The sequence below is a fragment of the Cololabis saira genome, chromosome 14, assembly GCF_033807715.1.
Source record: "Cololabis saira isolate AMF1-May2022 chromosome 14, fColSai1.1, whole genome shotgun sequence".
NCBI lineage: Eukaryota > Metazoa > Chordata > Actinopteri > Beloniformes > Belonidae > Cololabis > Cololabis saira.
In genome coordinates, this window is record NC_084600.1 from 19,127,054 (window position 1) to 19,142,021 (window position 14,968).

The following is a 14,968-nucleotide window of genomic DNA, read 5'->3' on the forward strand; positions in this document are numbered from 1 at the left end:
AATAATAATAAATGGCGTTACGGGATCTTTTTGGAGCTGATTAAAAACGTTGATCATATTTCCTGACATTGCTGCAATCTAACTTTCTACGTGACCTGAAAATGAAGACGAAATAGTGGTGAAATAGTGAGAAATACTACTCTACAGAGTTACAGTCCGCGTCAATCCGACATGTTGCAACAAATCTTGGGCAGAACAACAGAGGTTACAGCGTAAAGTTCCTCCTTATGGTGGACATACATTGGCCCGGTTTCCCAGATCAGTTAAGTAGCTCTTAACAGTGAAAGAATTCTTTCACAGGCTCCTTAAGAAGGTTTGAAAGAAGTCTTTCGCTGTTAAGAGCTACTTAACTGATCTGGGAAACTGGGCCATTGTCGGTTCAACGTAGAGGCATAAAGCATGTTTTAGAAGTAAGACTAAAGGTAACACTGGCTTCTGAAAGCATGTCTCAGTCCCTTGATAGTCAACGTGAAATAAATTCCAAGATTATGGCAATTCTTGGTTAACATTATATCAACATGTCCTATTGACAGCATCTTGATATGATGTGCTATAATTAGCATGGTGACGTTATCGATGACGTAGCGAAAGTGGCGGGACGCTGGTCTGTCTTAGATGACACGGGAAAATTTGTTGGGAAATTGACATCTTGGGGGTAGCATGGTGGGAACGTTCGCCTTCATCACCTGCATTACTCATCTGCTATGAACGTAGTAATATATTTGAGTGTAGTCACAAAAGTAAGCCATTTAGACCACAGCCTGTAGTGTTTATCTAATTCCCTGGCAGGTCGATTTAATTTGTGCTGGTAAGAAGTACCCACCTCAAATGTTTTTCATCATATTTGATATTTTTAATGATGTTTTAACCAGAGATGTTTGGTACTAGTTAACTAGGCTAAATCTAGTTAACCAGACTAGTCCCTAAGAAATGTTGCTACTCGTGTGACGTCCCTTCACATTTTCTCGAAGCCAGTCGATCCTGTCCGTTTTATTCTGAGTAAACTGGAGGATGACTGAGTGATTTATCGACATCTGAGGTAAGAGCAGAGGGCGTACTGTGCTGAAATCTCCAGTAAAAAAGCCGGAGGCCAGATCAGAGAGATAATTAAGGGGAAGCTCAACCACAATGCTGAGATTACAACAAGACATATTGGAATTTCCAGGCATCTCTGACAGCATTAGCATTAGCTGTCATCCTGGGGGAACAGGGGAACCGACGAAAAACTCAGAGCCACCAGAAAACCCCGTCACTGTGAGAAGACTTTGAGTTGATTTCTCCATTATTTTGTTCACACCGTGTATTTCCTGTGTTTCATTTTTAGGTTTCGTTTGCAGAAGTATGCCAATGCTAGAAAAGCTGTCCATGCCATTAGCAGTGAGGCTAGCTGGTATTACGAACTGCCATGTTTTTGTTCATGCATTAAGAACTATTAAGTGAAAGATATCATATTTACAGTACAATTCACATGTAATTACACATATACACTAGAGGCAAGAAAATTCACATTGAAATCAGTTCAACATCTTTTTTCCCTTCCTTCTCAACTCCTTGAAACATATGCGCCAAAAGAAATGTATCCCTTCTCTCTCGTATAAGCAAATATCCTAAAGAAAAAAAGCTTCAAACAGAAGGTCCTCACAGCTTTTTGGGATGGATGTGCTGATTTCATGTTCAGAAAGCAGGAAATTAGTAGTGGGTATATTTACCGTGAGCATGCAAGGGCTGCCAATGATTCTCCTCCTTATGTCTTGGAGTCTGGAGTTCATTTAACGTAAGCATCTTCCAATCAAAAGAGAATAATACCTGAATAAGCATGTTTGTATGTCGTTTCTGGGATTAAAACAACCTGAAGGAGAATTTGATACTTGAGTTAGTGTACATTATAAAATGTATACGGTACGTGCATCTCACTGAGACAACAGAGTAGGCAGATTTTTTTTTTCTTTTCAGCCAAACAACATAAATGTTCTTGTAGGAAATAGATTTCTCTGGCCTCATAATCTGACTGAACTCTTTTTAAAGATCCATCATATTCCGTTTGAACAGTTTGACAAGCTGTTTGTGAGAAGGGTGAAAAAAAGAAGCAAATTTAAAAAAAAAGAGTAAACTGTATCATCTGTATAAATTTGGAATAATTGCCATTAATTAAAATAAAAAAACAAAACAAAAACAACAAACATTTGCAACATAAATGTAAATGTGCACATTATTAATGCCCCTAACTCAGAGACTTCTATCCAACATCTAACATCTTCTATATTATACCATTCATGGAGTAATCAATACTCTGGAAATACAATCGCCTTCCACGCTTCATCTGATTGCAACAACCAACCGGCATAAAGAGATTCACATCTATTAATGACGTCATTTGCACATCTCACATGAGAAAGACTTCTGTAATCAGAAGTTAGAATTGCAGCATACGTGTCACAGGGATATCTAAAATGAGTTAAAGGGGAACGGCATCATTGAAGTCAGTTCGCAGGTGTCGGGGAGAACTACTGCATATGTGAAAGAAGCCAGATAAAGCTTTTGTGTCCCAGGTGATGTCATTTGGTCGAGTGTTACTGCAGGGTAGCGTAGGCGCCAGAATGCCAGACGTGAAATGAATAAAAGGATGTCTGCTTTCTTTCCTTTTTCCTTTTTTTTCTTCTCCTTTTCTTGGCAGCAAACTCTCCACCGGGAGTCCAGCCGTGTTATTGGACTCCGGTGCTAAATATGTAACGTCTCTGAAAATAGGATACAGGCTTTGTAATTCTTTAGCTGTCAAAAACTGTTGTCTTTCTTTTTTCCAAATTAATTTCGGTCTTAACTCATTGCCATTGTAAAACCATGAACTCAACAGTCTTTCTGCCTGCAGCAGCAGTACAATGCTACATATGTATTCTTCACATTAAAAATTGAACCCGCTTTGGAAAAGGTCAAATATGATTTATTTTAAGTCATAATTACACATCGTCCTCACATTTTGGTGATGCGTGGACTCTCAGATGACCGAAACGACCTACTTGTCAGCTACAGCAGGAAGAATTCAGCTCCACTTTGGCTCTCACCACTTTAAAGGGGCCATATTACGCTTTTTCTGTGTTTCCTGACTTATATACGAGGTGAAAAGAATGAATTATCTTCTCATAGGTACTGTAACTGGAGCCTCAAAAAAGTAGGTGTGCGTAACGTAGGTCATGCTCTCCATGCAGCACGTTCCTGCAGGAATTCCACCAACGGCAGTCTGGCTGGCCAGCCGAATTTCTTTTATTTCTGATTTGATTCGAAGGGGGCAGCACCAGGACTGCAAAGCATGTGATGCAAGCTGAGCGACAACAAGACTCGTATCAACACATTTTGGAATGCTGGAGAATGACTGTACTGCAATGACTACAGTTCTGCTGTATACACTTGTTGATCCAAGGTGTTGGTGGCACTTTTGCAGAGGTCTGGGTTGTTTCAAACCGTGGCTCCTTGATACTCCTGTAGGAGTCATCACATCGGCCCGCCCCCGGCCTGTTGCGATTGGTATAATACGTTCTGTACCAGTGGAAATGAGAGGGGTCTCGGAGCTATTTCATTTAGCCTGGCCAGACTAAACTGAACAGCTGTGACAGAATCTCTTTGTTTATTCAGAAAAGGCATCTCTAATAGTCAATTTGTGTCGCTCTGAGAAAAAACACGTCCTTTTGGAGTTGTGACGAGTGCAGAGCAACTCTAGAGGCACCAAAGATTAAAATCATACGGCTAGAAATTAGCATAATATGGCCGCTTTAAAAACGTCCTATTTGGATCAGAAGAAATATTGAGATGATCTTTGTCTTTTTTTTTTGTTCTTTTTTTTTTGCTAGTATAAAATATGACACCTTGTAAAATTTAAACAAAACTCAAATCACAGCTCAGGCCACAAAACTGTACATTTAACAATGACTTGGTGAGGCACCTTAGTTTCTGATCAGTATTCCTTTTTAAAGACATGTTATGCTACACCCCGAGCTCCGGAGGAGAGGGGGTATTTCTGTTGATAGATGGATACTTCTGCTTCTCTGATCCTCATTTCATTACTTTGCAGCTCTTCCATCTTCTTCTAGCTCCTCCATGTTTGTGTACAGAGCAATTTCCCTGCCTTCTCTCTCTCTTTATGTTTCTCAGGGGCCGGGTTGCGCACAATGGCAATTTTGTTGTGAGGATTTTCGCTCTTTGTCTGCACCTGAATTATACTGTAGGTGACACTGAGGAGGATGCTAAAGTGCACTTCAGCTGAAGCAAAACCAACGCTTTTTTTTCTTCCCTTCTTCTTTCCATCTCTTCTGCAATGTACATCTGCCTCGGTCATCTGAGAGGGGCTGAGTGGGTTAAACCAGCTAAGTTTAACCCATACTTGATTAATCACAATTACGAAGTCAGATTTTGTCAATTTTGTGCCACCTCTGCAAATTAACTAGAGCAATGAAAATGCTATGTGTGTGTTTATGAAGTAGATGAGAGCAAAACGATAATGCAGATGCGTTATAGGCATTTGGTTGTGATTTCATTCAATTCATGGCTATTTTTCAAACGATTATTCCAGAAGAATCACTGACTCCTGATCAGGAAGCCTTTTCTGATCTTCAGGGAACAGTTTTGAGATGTTTGCACCCTTCCTCGCCTGTTCGACACCAACCCAATCTACTCATCTTGCCTTCAGACGCTCTAACTCCGACACAGAAGAAATGCTTAACAAACAAAGAAATACTGTATATTGAATGACAACTGGTCAAACTGTGGGTGCATCTTTTTTTGAATATACATGTTCTTGCGTCCTCACCGAGCAATCATCCCAAACGAACAACAAAGGCGGCCCCTCCCCCATTTCTGTTTAGCAAAACACAAAGCAGGATATGACGTCAATGGACTCTGCATCTAAAGTGAACCAACCATCAGGGGGAAAGAAACAGCACGAGTAAACTTTCATGAGAATACTGAATGATAAAATGTACAGAATATGTATTTCTTTTTTTTCCTTTTTTTTTTAAACAATCAAAATGAGAAATGCATACCTTTTACTCTTTTATCTCGTAATGCCCTAGCTCTAGAACACGTTCTGACACTCTCTGAAATCACAGTATTTTTCAAGACAAAATCATATCTACAATAATCAGTACTTGTTTTTAACCATGGTATAAATAAAAAAAAATAGAAGAAAGAAAGAAAGAAAGAAAAAGAAAAAAAAACACCACCTCCCCAGGATGTTTTTCTAAAAAAAATAACATGAGAAAGAGAAATAAAACTACAAGTTTGCGTCGGCTCTGGGCGGGAGTGCAGCGGTCAAACATCCCATCCACGCGGCCCTCCAATGGAGACCATTAAGCCAGAGCAGATGTCTGATAAAGAGAACAATATCACTTCAAAAAACCCAAGGAACAACACAGAATCCAAACAAGGTTGCTGTACATAGTAGAACCGGAGATGTCCGTGCATGTTATCCATGGGTAATGGCGGTGGGGGGGGGGGCGGGCGTGGGGATGCAGGTTGGTGTAGGTGTGGGAGATAGGTGCGGACAGCAGGGGTGAGGGTGGGGGGTGGGGGGGTTGCCAAGGATCCCACTCAGCTGATGTCTGAACAGACAAGCCACCACTGACTTCATGAGCTGCAGAAGAGGAACTTTTGAGTACGATAAGTATCAATAAAAAGTCAATGGGAACTCTGAGACATCTTTTCTCTCGTACGAGCTTTCACCTTCTCTTTTTTTCCCCTCGTTTTTTTCCTTTTTTCTTTTATTTCTTTTTTGTAGCAAAAATATCATGCAGTCTTTAGTTCCAAAAACCCCTGGCGGGATTTCACGTTTGTCTGTTTGTTTCAGGAGGAAAAAGAAACTCAAAGCCTTGAAATTCTTCTCGCACAAGTATTCTTAAACATTCAAGTCATCCTAGTAATACTTTGTACAGCAGAAAGGTCCTTCAGATTTCACACGTGTATATATAAATATAATATATAGAAATATGCATATACATATGTTCAACTTGTATATGTGTATACATATTTTGGAACTGTATCAAAGCCAATTTAATGTGCTCTCAAAATATGGCCCATGATTCCTAGTGGGATGCACATCAATTCACATAGTACAACCAGTAGATTAGGTTGAAAAATCCAAAGGTGATAGGGAAAATGACCCGGGACCACTTGTCAATGGTGCTAACATCTGAGAGGTTTGGGATTTTCAACTTGAGCTTTGAGGAGCGTCGTCGTAGCCGACAGTTGGCCCGGCTCCGCATAGCGCTCCGGTCCAGCGAGTGGTGGCTGTAGCCATCTCGGGGTGCCAGGGGCTTCCTGAATTGGACCCCGGAGCTGTCGAAGGACATGACGGAGTTCCGAGAGTCACTGACGCTGCTCCCCACATCAGAAGGCATCACCTCATTGTTCATGTCCAGCGGTGTGAGGAGGATGTTTCCATATGCATCCACCTGGGAGGAGATGGGAAAGACACCGTGAGCCGGGTGGGGCTGAGATGCAGAGCAGCAACCCCCCCATATTAATTATATCCTAACCCTTCCCTTAAGGTGTCAAGCTTAAGCAAAATGCAGGGGTGATATGGATTGTAATTTCCTGCATAGACAATTAACATCTTAATCTAGACGTCAATTAGTAAAATTTTGTTTCAGTTGCAAAAACAACAAAAAGTGACAAGTAAATTCAATACTATTTATCATCTGGCTTTATAGTGAGGGCTGGCCTACAGCTGATATGACTGCTAAATACATGTACCCCAACTTTTCTTTGTTCCTCGAGATACAGATTTCTTCGTTGCGTAAATGACCTGAAGGTGTTGGTTTGAAACGGCACGGAAATGGAGTCCTTGCAATGTGAAAGAAAAATGCAAAGAACATTAAAACAACTCTAGAATAAAGGCAGATAAGCACATTTTCTCAAAATTACGCAATGCATAAGACAGAGTTAACAGGAAAACATTTTTAATAACATTTAGTCTTTAACACACAACAAAAACAGAGGGAGCTTCATTCAGTCTGACTATTTAAGCAACTCATGTTCCCAAATCATGGAACTGCCAGGCTTCCTCAGCTTTGATTTTTGATGTTTTGTCCAATTTAGTATGAAATAATGCCTGAAAATACAAGGTAGCAGAGTGAGAGTGAATAAAGCCTACAGCATCAACATAGACAACAATCTAAATACAAAATGAGAATGTTTACACCACTGTTGAGTTAGATGAATAGGTATCTCAATGAAAAAGGCTGTGCTTGATAAAAAACAGTAAGTGCTTGAGGGAGAAGCAATTGCTGATGGTGGGTGAATGCATATCGGGCTGTTGTGGCATCAGTATGCTTGTGAAAGATTTCCTCAGAAACTTGTTTATATGCATCTTTGGATAAAACGACTACAGCCAGAAATCTTGTGTACAGAACATACTTGTTTTCTACTTAACTCTGACTGACACAGAAAAGTCAAGGAAGAAATAAGCAGAAGAAGAAGAAGATGCAAACCTGCTCCCTCAGGCGCTTCTCTTCGTATCTCGTGCGCTCGTTGTTGACTTTGTTCAGCCTCTCATTGATTTTCTTCTGCTGAGCAGGGCCCCGGCCAAAGAACACGTAATTTACAAAGGCATATTCAAGCAGGGCCAGGAACACAAACACAAAACAGCCCATGAGGTAGACGTCGATGGCTTTCACATACGGAATCTTTGGGAGAGTCTCCCTAAGGTGGGTGTTAATTGTGGTCATGGTGAGCACCGTTGTCACACCTACGCACGGTAGAAGAAACAGAAGCAAAGAATTCCCCATTAGACAAACCATTTGAGTTCTCTTTCATATATGCAGTGACTATAAACTATTATTAATAAAGGTTGGAAGCAGAGTTTCAATATCGTAACACACTTGGCTGGCCGATCCCTAGTGCCTTTATACGTTTATGTAAATAATGTGTGACTTTTTCATATATGCTTTAGGTCACTAAAGCCTGATTTAAGGTCCTGCGTTAAACCAACGCAGAGCCTACGCCGTTGCCGTGAGGCCGTCGTTAACCCTTCGGACTTCTCCGTCATTCCATTTCGCTGCGGTGCAGTACCCCCCCAGAGCGCTAGTTGATCCTTTGTTTAGCTTCTGGCTTTTCCGGTCACAGTGAATCAAAAAGATAAGGATAACTATTGTGCAAAAAAAAAAAAACAACCCAAAGAAAAAAAAAAAAAATCACACACACACGAAGAAAAGAGCGCTGAAAGTTCACTACTGCTTCACGAACCGGAACTGGAAATGCGTTGCTACCAAGCGAACCAATCACAGCCCTCTCGGTCTGCGTTGGGTCTGCGTCGCCTCGACGCGTAGTTACATTTTTTGGGAGGTGCACGTCAGGCTACGGCGTAGGCTACGGAGAGACTCCCGCATAGCCGTGTACCCTACGGCGTAGGCTCTGCGTGGATTTAACGCACAACCATAATTCAGCCTTAATACTCCATTTCAATCGCACCAAAAGCTGCAAGTTGGTCGTAAGGGACAATCAGAACAATGGCTGTAACAATAAAAATTTGAGTGTCTGCATTCCTGAATGAGGTAATGTTCCCTGAAGCAAAGCATGGACCATGAAAGCTGAAAGTTACTCCAAAGATTGTATTTGCCCCTTTGATTCTCATTATATTTATGGCGTGGACTCTGCCATCTACGTAAATTGGAACAATACCTACTACCATGTTTTTATAGTTACTATTACATTTATAGTTCTTGGTGTAAATTGCTGTTCACACGGTTTTGTGCAACTTCTCACCTGCTGCTCTCTCCCAAAACCGCAGTGAATCCTCCACAAGCACAATAAATTAAATAAGTAAAGGATCAACACAAATTAAGCAAAACAAAAACATCAAAAATAAATAAATCAAGAATGCAACTTTTGCAAGCAACAAAGTAAGACTGGTAAATCTGGTTTACTCAACGTTAGATCTCTTTAGTTTAACTTCTGAGTCACAGGACCCCAGCGGTCTTGCTGCTCCGTGGTTTTGCCTGTTACTCAGCATGACCTCGGGTTTTTAGAAGCAGAGCGTTTCTCAGAACTGTCTGTTCTGTTGGACTCTTGAGATAACAAATTTAGACCAAAAGTTTCAACATCAAGCAAGAAAGAAAACTAAAAAAGAAGAATCAGTGTTGTCCTGACAATTGTGCTTATCAGCCGCACATTCAAAACCAGTCCCAATATTATTTCCAACAAGGAAACAGATCTCCTTACTATCAAATTATACACAATGTTTCCCACTTATTAACTCCTTCTAAGTTGCTCCAAATCATGTGTGAACTACTTTACTGTGTGGTGATTTTTCATTACGACTCTTTAAAGTAAGTGCTGCTTCTAAAGGGCAATTAGCGTCTTCTTCTACTGGGTTGAAAGTAGTGTCAGGTGTGATATTTAACACATTAATTCTGGATCAATGTCAAAAAATTCACTTTAAAGTAAAAATTTAACAGAAGAAGCCCCCAGATGCAATATAAAGAGGTGTTGCCATACTCTTTTTGCCTTGTGTATAACTACAAATCGTTACGTTGGGAGTTACGGGTCAAGTGGTTTGGAAGCTACTAAAAAATAAAATAATCCACCCGTTAGCTATATCTGCTTATTCCTATGTGGGGTCACAGGGATCTGCTGGAACCTATTCCAGCTGGCTTTTGGAAAAAGACGGGGGTACACCCTGGACTGATCACTAGTCCATCACGTGTAGCCAAAAGAAACAACCAAAGTACCCCCCCAAAAAAACACACAAGCACGGCAAGAACATGTAGACTCAGAAAGACTCCTGAAACCTGAAACTGTCGTCCTTTGAGGCAACTGCGCTAACCACTAATCCACCCTACTGCCTGGGGGAAAAACCCCCAAAACAAAACCATCAAGATTAAAGTTGATGATCCAGCGTGAATGGATGTCAACTGCCCAATCTGAAACTAACTTCACTGTGGCTGCCTCTCCAAAACCCACCTATAAGACCGCTCACAGTAGCACTTTCAACAGGGAAGGACATCTTCTGACATTATTCCATCTTTAACAGCACATTGCTTGTTTGGTAATTGGTTCAAATTCATTGATCTTTCATTACAGCTCGATAAAAAGATTGCTCGCTTTGGTCTTGTGTTTTCACCCTTGATGAAGCCATGTACAGCGACCACTACCTTTGCTCAGCACTGCAACTTGTGACGAATATCTCGGTCTGTGGGGTTTTGCTAAGCGTACGTGTAGCACAAAACCTCTTAAGAAAAACATGTATCGGATTAGTTGTTTATGACATCCTGTTTCACAATACCCTTCTTTATTGTAGCTCCAGCAAGATACGGACTCTACGGTTGACTACGGATGTAGAATGAATTCACCATGCCACTCTTGATCTGACTTTTTGCTAGCTTTATCTGTCACACGGACACGGTTGTGATCAGCTTCCATAAAATGGACTGATATATTTGGAAATGCTTCAGCAAATCCCAAAGCATCTACTACAGTGACTCTGATGAAGGTGAAAGGAATTGCAGAAACATCTCAGGTATTTAAAAAAACAAAAAAAATTTGTTGTCTGACAAAATAATTAGCAAATGAAATTGGAAAGCCATGGACAAAATTAACTTTATTAAATCATCCACTACGCCATTTAAACTAGAAAACAACTGAATGCTGCAAAAGCCAGTGATCCCGGTCAAAACCCAGGCTACTTGGATGAAGGTTAAACCAGGCTCACATTCAACTTCTGTGATGACCTTTCTGAAGTCCTGGACTTGGTGTCAAAAATATGTAAACTGTGCTGGAAACAGGTCTGTACCAGAAAGAGACAGTTAGAAGTTTTAGCATTTTTGGACCTAGGTATTTGAACGGTGTTGATTTCTGAAAATCTCACTGTGTATATTACACATAGCTGTAATTACACTCATTTAAAAGCGGCGGATGATTTGTGGGAGCGTCAAATCCCTGAGTGAATGGAGAAACCCGATCCTTCTTATGACCTGCAGGCGTGTTTGTCGTATTAACTCGGTTGGTTGCGCAGGATCGTTTAAAATGTGTGACAGCGCAGCTACATGATGTTAATTCCTGTGATAATGAGCGGTTTCTTCCATGGACACTTAGAGGTTTAATAATTCAGCGGTGGTGGTCTTACCAAGGGCTACCCGAGCTGCAGAGGCATCATAATTGATCCAGAAGGAAACCCAGGAGAGGATGGTGATCAAGATGGAGGGCATATATGTCTGCAAGATGAAATAGCCAATGTTCCTCTTAATCCTGAAACTCAGCGAAAGCCTCGGATATGAACCTGTATGGAGACATGATGGAATTACTGTTTGGAAAAGTGAAGGGCAAAAGTAAAAGCACACAAAAAAAACGAAAGAAGGGAGAAACATTGGCACAACGAAAGAGTTCCAAAGTCTGCACTTTGATAACGCGCGGGGTAGTCATTTCTCCATTTGTTCAGATGGAGCACTTAATTTCCCCAAAGCGATGGATTCCTTTCCAGGGACAAGTTCGATTCCAATTAAACATGGCAGAAAGTCGCAAACACGGCACATTTTTCTGCAACCCCCTATCTCAGCAGGCAGCTCCGACATCCCTCTGAGAATTGTCACATTGAGCTACTCTGCTTTTCTTTTGCACTTTCTCTGTCCTCTAAGCATTACCAAAAGGGCATTTTAAAAGTGAGTAATTGCTACTCAGGCCTTTACACTGAAAGAACGAGAATGCACACAGTAAGTGATTCATTGTAAACTCTGCAGGAAAATATTAGCCGCTTGTGCCAAGCCACTAATTGGTCTTTTGATTGCTCTTTCATTTAAGCTACCACAACAATACAATGCTGATACAAAGTACAATACAGACATCAAGACAGGATGTCTATGCCTTATAGCATGATTTATTTGAAGGTGAAAACAATGCAAAGGGCTTGAAACCTAATTAAAACTCTGCAGCCTTTTATGTATCTTAACAACTATGAACGATGAATATAACAGTCTTGTTATAGTGACGTAATGATAAATTATATCACCTTCAGGTTTCTATAAATCTTTAAATCGTTACCGAAATATACACCATTACTTGAGTTTGACTTGAGCGCCTTAGATCAGCTAAAATCATGCCAGATTTATTCTTTATCTCTTTTAATTTAGGAATGACAAGTACATACGTTTGCTCTATTTTAGTTGTCCCTTTAGAAAATTAATTCTTATTTCTATATGTTAAATACAGAGCTTAGTGGCAGGAAAGTGTTTCATGTAAAAATTGGAAAACAGACTGGCTTTTTGCAGAAAAAAACAGATTTTATTTGTCCTTTGAAAGAACGTTTCCGGTACTTACCGATTTTACTGAAATAAATAATACAGTATAAAGCAACTGTGCTGTCTGCAATTTGAGTTCAGGTGTGAAAAATAATTTTTGTCAATAATAACACATTTTGTCCCTTATGGCCCTCATTTGTACTGTATCATATTCTTTGTTGAATAAAGTTTAAAAAAAAAAGACAAGAGCAGGTTTGTAGCGGATCCTCTTCATCTCGTTTTTCTGGCTTCTTTTTTTCCTTCTCAGTGAATTGCACGCAGCTGCTGCCTTTGGCAATTAAAAATGACAACATATTTGGTGTTTGCCAGAAAAACTGATGTGCACACATGCTAAAGCGCTACTGGGATTTCTGAGGATGCATTTTAACGTCATGTTGGATGTGCGTGTGATTAGGTACACATTCTGGGGATAGGATTGTTTTAATTAAATTGCACAACAGCTGACATTTAACCACATGGGGAGTCCCCACACAGCCACAGGGGGAACATGCAAACTCGACACAGAGAGACGCCTGTCAGGAACCGAACTAGGAGCCGTCTTGCTGTGAAGCAACAGTGACAAGCGCAAAGCCACCGTACTTTTTCATGTTGGCCTTTAATTAGGACATGACCTGCAAGACTGGACTTTCCTATCAAAAATATTTATGATGTGCCAATGCATGTGAATTTTCCCAGATCAGTAAATCGGGGCCAGTGCAAACAAGCGTATGAGTTCCAGACTTAGGATGCGCTTTATTTCTAGTAAAAGTATCTCTATAAAATGTGCATCACAATTTGTGTATGCAGACTCTCTTACCTGTTGTAAATCTGACCTCCCTGGACACCAAGCGGAGTTCCACGATGGAGAACTGAGGTAACTCTAACTTGTCAACGCCTGTCACAGCGTTGTCTCCTCCTTGCCAGAAGAATACAATGTCATCCGTGGTGTATCCATCTGTAACAAGGATAGAGCGAATGAGAGGAGGGAGAAGAAGAAGTTACAACCATGAAAACGGATCCATGTTTCTACTCAAAGTTTGTTTTGTGAGGATGAGTGGAGGTCGCCTCTACTAATGCATCACCCACATGTGCCCCCTTAGAAGAAATCAATCAGCTTCTAAAGTGACCTCATCAAGATCATATAGACTTTAGAGGATACATTAAGAGTTAAAACAAACCTAGGTCTATTGTTTGATGATAAGGAGTGCAAAGTTTTGTACTGACTGCCTTTAAAGTAAGTATTTTAATAGTCTTTCATTTGTCAGCATATATTTCACGAAACACACCAAGATTAATCAGTGGGTTAAGGGCCTTGCTCAGGGGCCCTAAGTGTTTCCCTCCAGGGGAATTGAACCTGGGATCTCCAGGCCCAAGCCCACCTCTGTACTAACCAGGCTACCACTCCCTCTTAAGCGACTGACAGGACTCAGAAATGTCACTTCACTTAAGTGATAGTGTGTATCCGGGCCGTAACCCCACAAAAAAGAGGGTAGTTCATGGTCCCTGCTAAAAGACCTGGAGCAACACTTAGATATTTATGATAAAACAGGCAACAGTTAGAAGCAGAAGCCACAAACTTTCCTCCTTTTGCGTCCACTGGAATAGCTTGTGCAACATACAGTAGGCAGTTGATTTGTACAAAGATATGTATACAAATAGTGTTTTTTATCAAGCTTTTGTACATATACAAAGTTAGAAAAAACTTCTCTGTAGGGATCCTATCCACACTATCATTTAAGCAGAAGGACATGTACATTTACAGCTGTACAGTTGATGAAACCGTTCATTAAAGGCAACTTCACCTCTTGGTATAGAAACAAACACTGGCTTAAAGGTTTTGTACTTTATCAGCTTTTTCCTACTCTTTTAAGGAGTTCAGCTGTAAAAGTCTCCTGTCTCTGCTAAAAACAAAAACAGGCCAAAATAAATTTGGACTTTTGCTCCAGAGGTCCATCCTGTACGCCACTAAGTCACACATCAACACTGGTGAAACTCGAGCCACAGTGTGCATCTCAGCAGAGATGACTGACTCAAGAAAGTGATTAAAGAAGAGAAAATGAAAGAGAGAGAGAGAGAGAGAGAGAGAGAGAGAGAGAGAGAGAGAGAGAGAGAGAGAGAGAGAGAGAGAGAGAGAGAGAGAGAGAGAGAGAGAGAAGATAAACCAAACAAAATCAGATCTTAGACAGCCTTGTAAAAGTGATTTAACCTCCACGCCTATAGAGGGACCCTCTGAGCTGAAAAAGTTTCCTTGCCCTCCTTTAACCTCGGCAGAAGTGTAAATTATAATACACCACTCAGGTATAACCCAGTCAGTGTACCAAACACAACATTTCATGCTAACACGGCCTAAGAGACAAAAGTAAAGATGCAGCTCAGCATTTCACAACAGACTTGGACAAATTAATTCCTTCATTCTCTGGCACAACTTTATTCCACTGCTAGATTTGATCAAATAATTCTTTAAATAAAACACACATATTTGATTATTTTGTATTTTGCAGGTAAAGGTTCCATTGTTGTCACAAAGTAAAAAAGAAAGGTTTTGAGGTGTATGTGACAGCAAAGAAGAAGGTATAAAAAAAATCTCCAAGAACATGGCTGTTTAAGACGCAAATCTTAAATCCGTCGGCTCACAAATGCATGCTTCACTCCCAAGAATCGATATCGCTGCATGCATAACTAGCAGCATGAATATTCATTAACATGTGTCATGT

At 40.5% G+C, this 14,968-nt stretch overlaps 1 protein-coding gene across 1 annotated transcript in view; it reads right to left on the reverse strand.

Moving 5' to 3' along the window:
* Nucleotides 1-362: 362 nt before the first annotated feature.
* Nucleotides 363-14,968, reverse strand: part of gabrb4 (gamma-aminobutyric acid type A receptor subunit beta4) — a 90,826-nt gene continuing 76,220 nt past the window's right edge. Inside the window, exons 6-10 of the mRNA XM_061740046.1 lie at nt 13,072-13,209; nt 11,108-11,260; nt 7,476-7,732; nt 6,739-6,828; nt 363-6,437 (exon numbers count right to left, since the gene is read on the reverse strand). Of these exons, the coding sequence (XP_061596030.1) occupies nt 6,084-6,437; nt 6,739-6,828; nt 7,476-7,732; nt 11,108-11,260; nt 13,072-13,209 (992 nt within the window). The 3' untranslated portion in view covers nt 363-6,083. The remainder of the gene's footprint in view (nt 6,438-6,738; nt 6,829-7,475; nt 7,733-11,107; nt 11,261-13,071; nt 13,210-14,968) is intronic.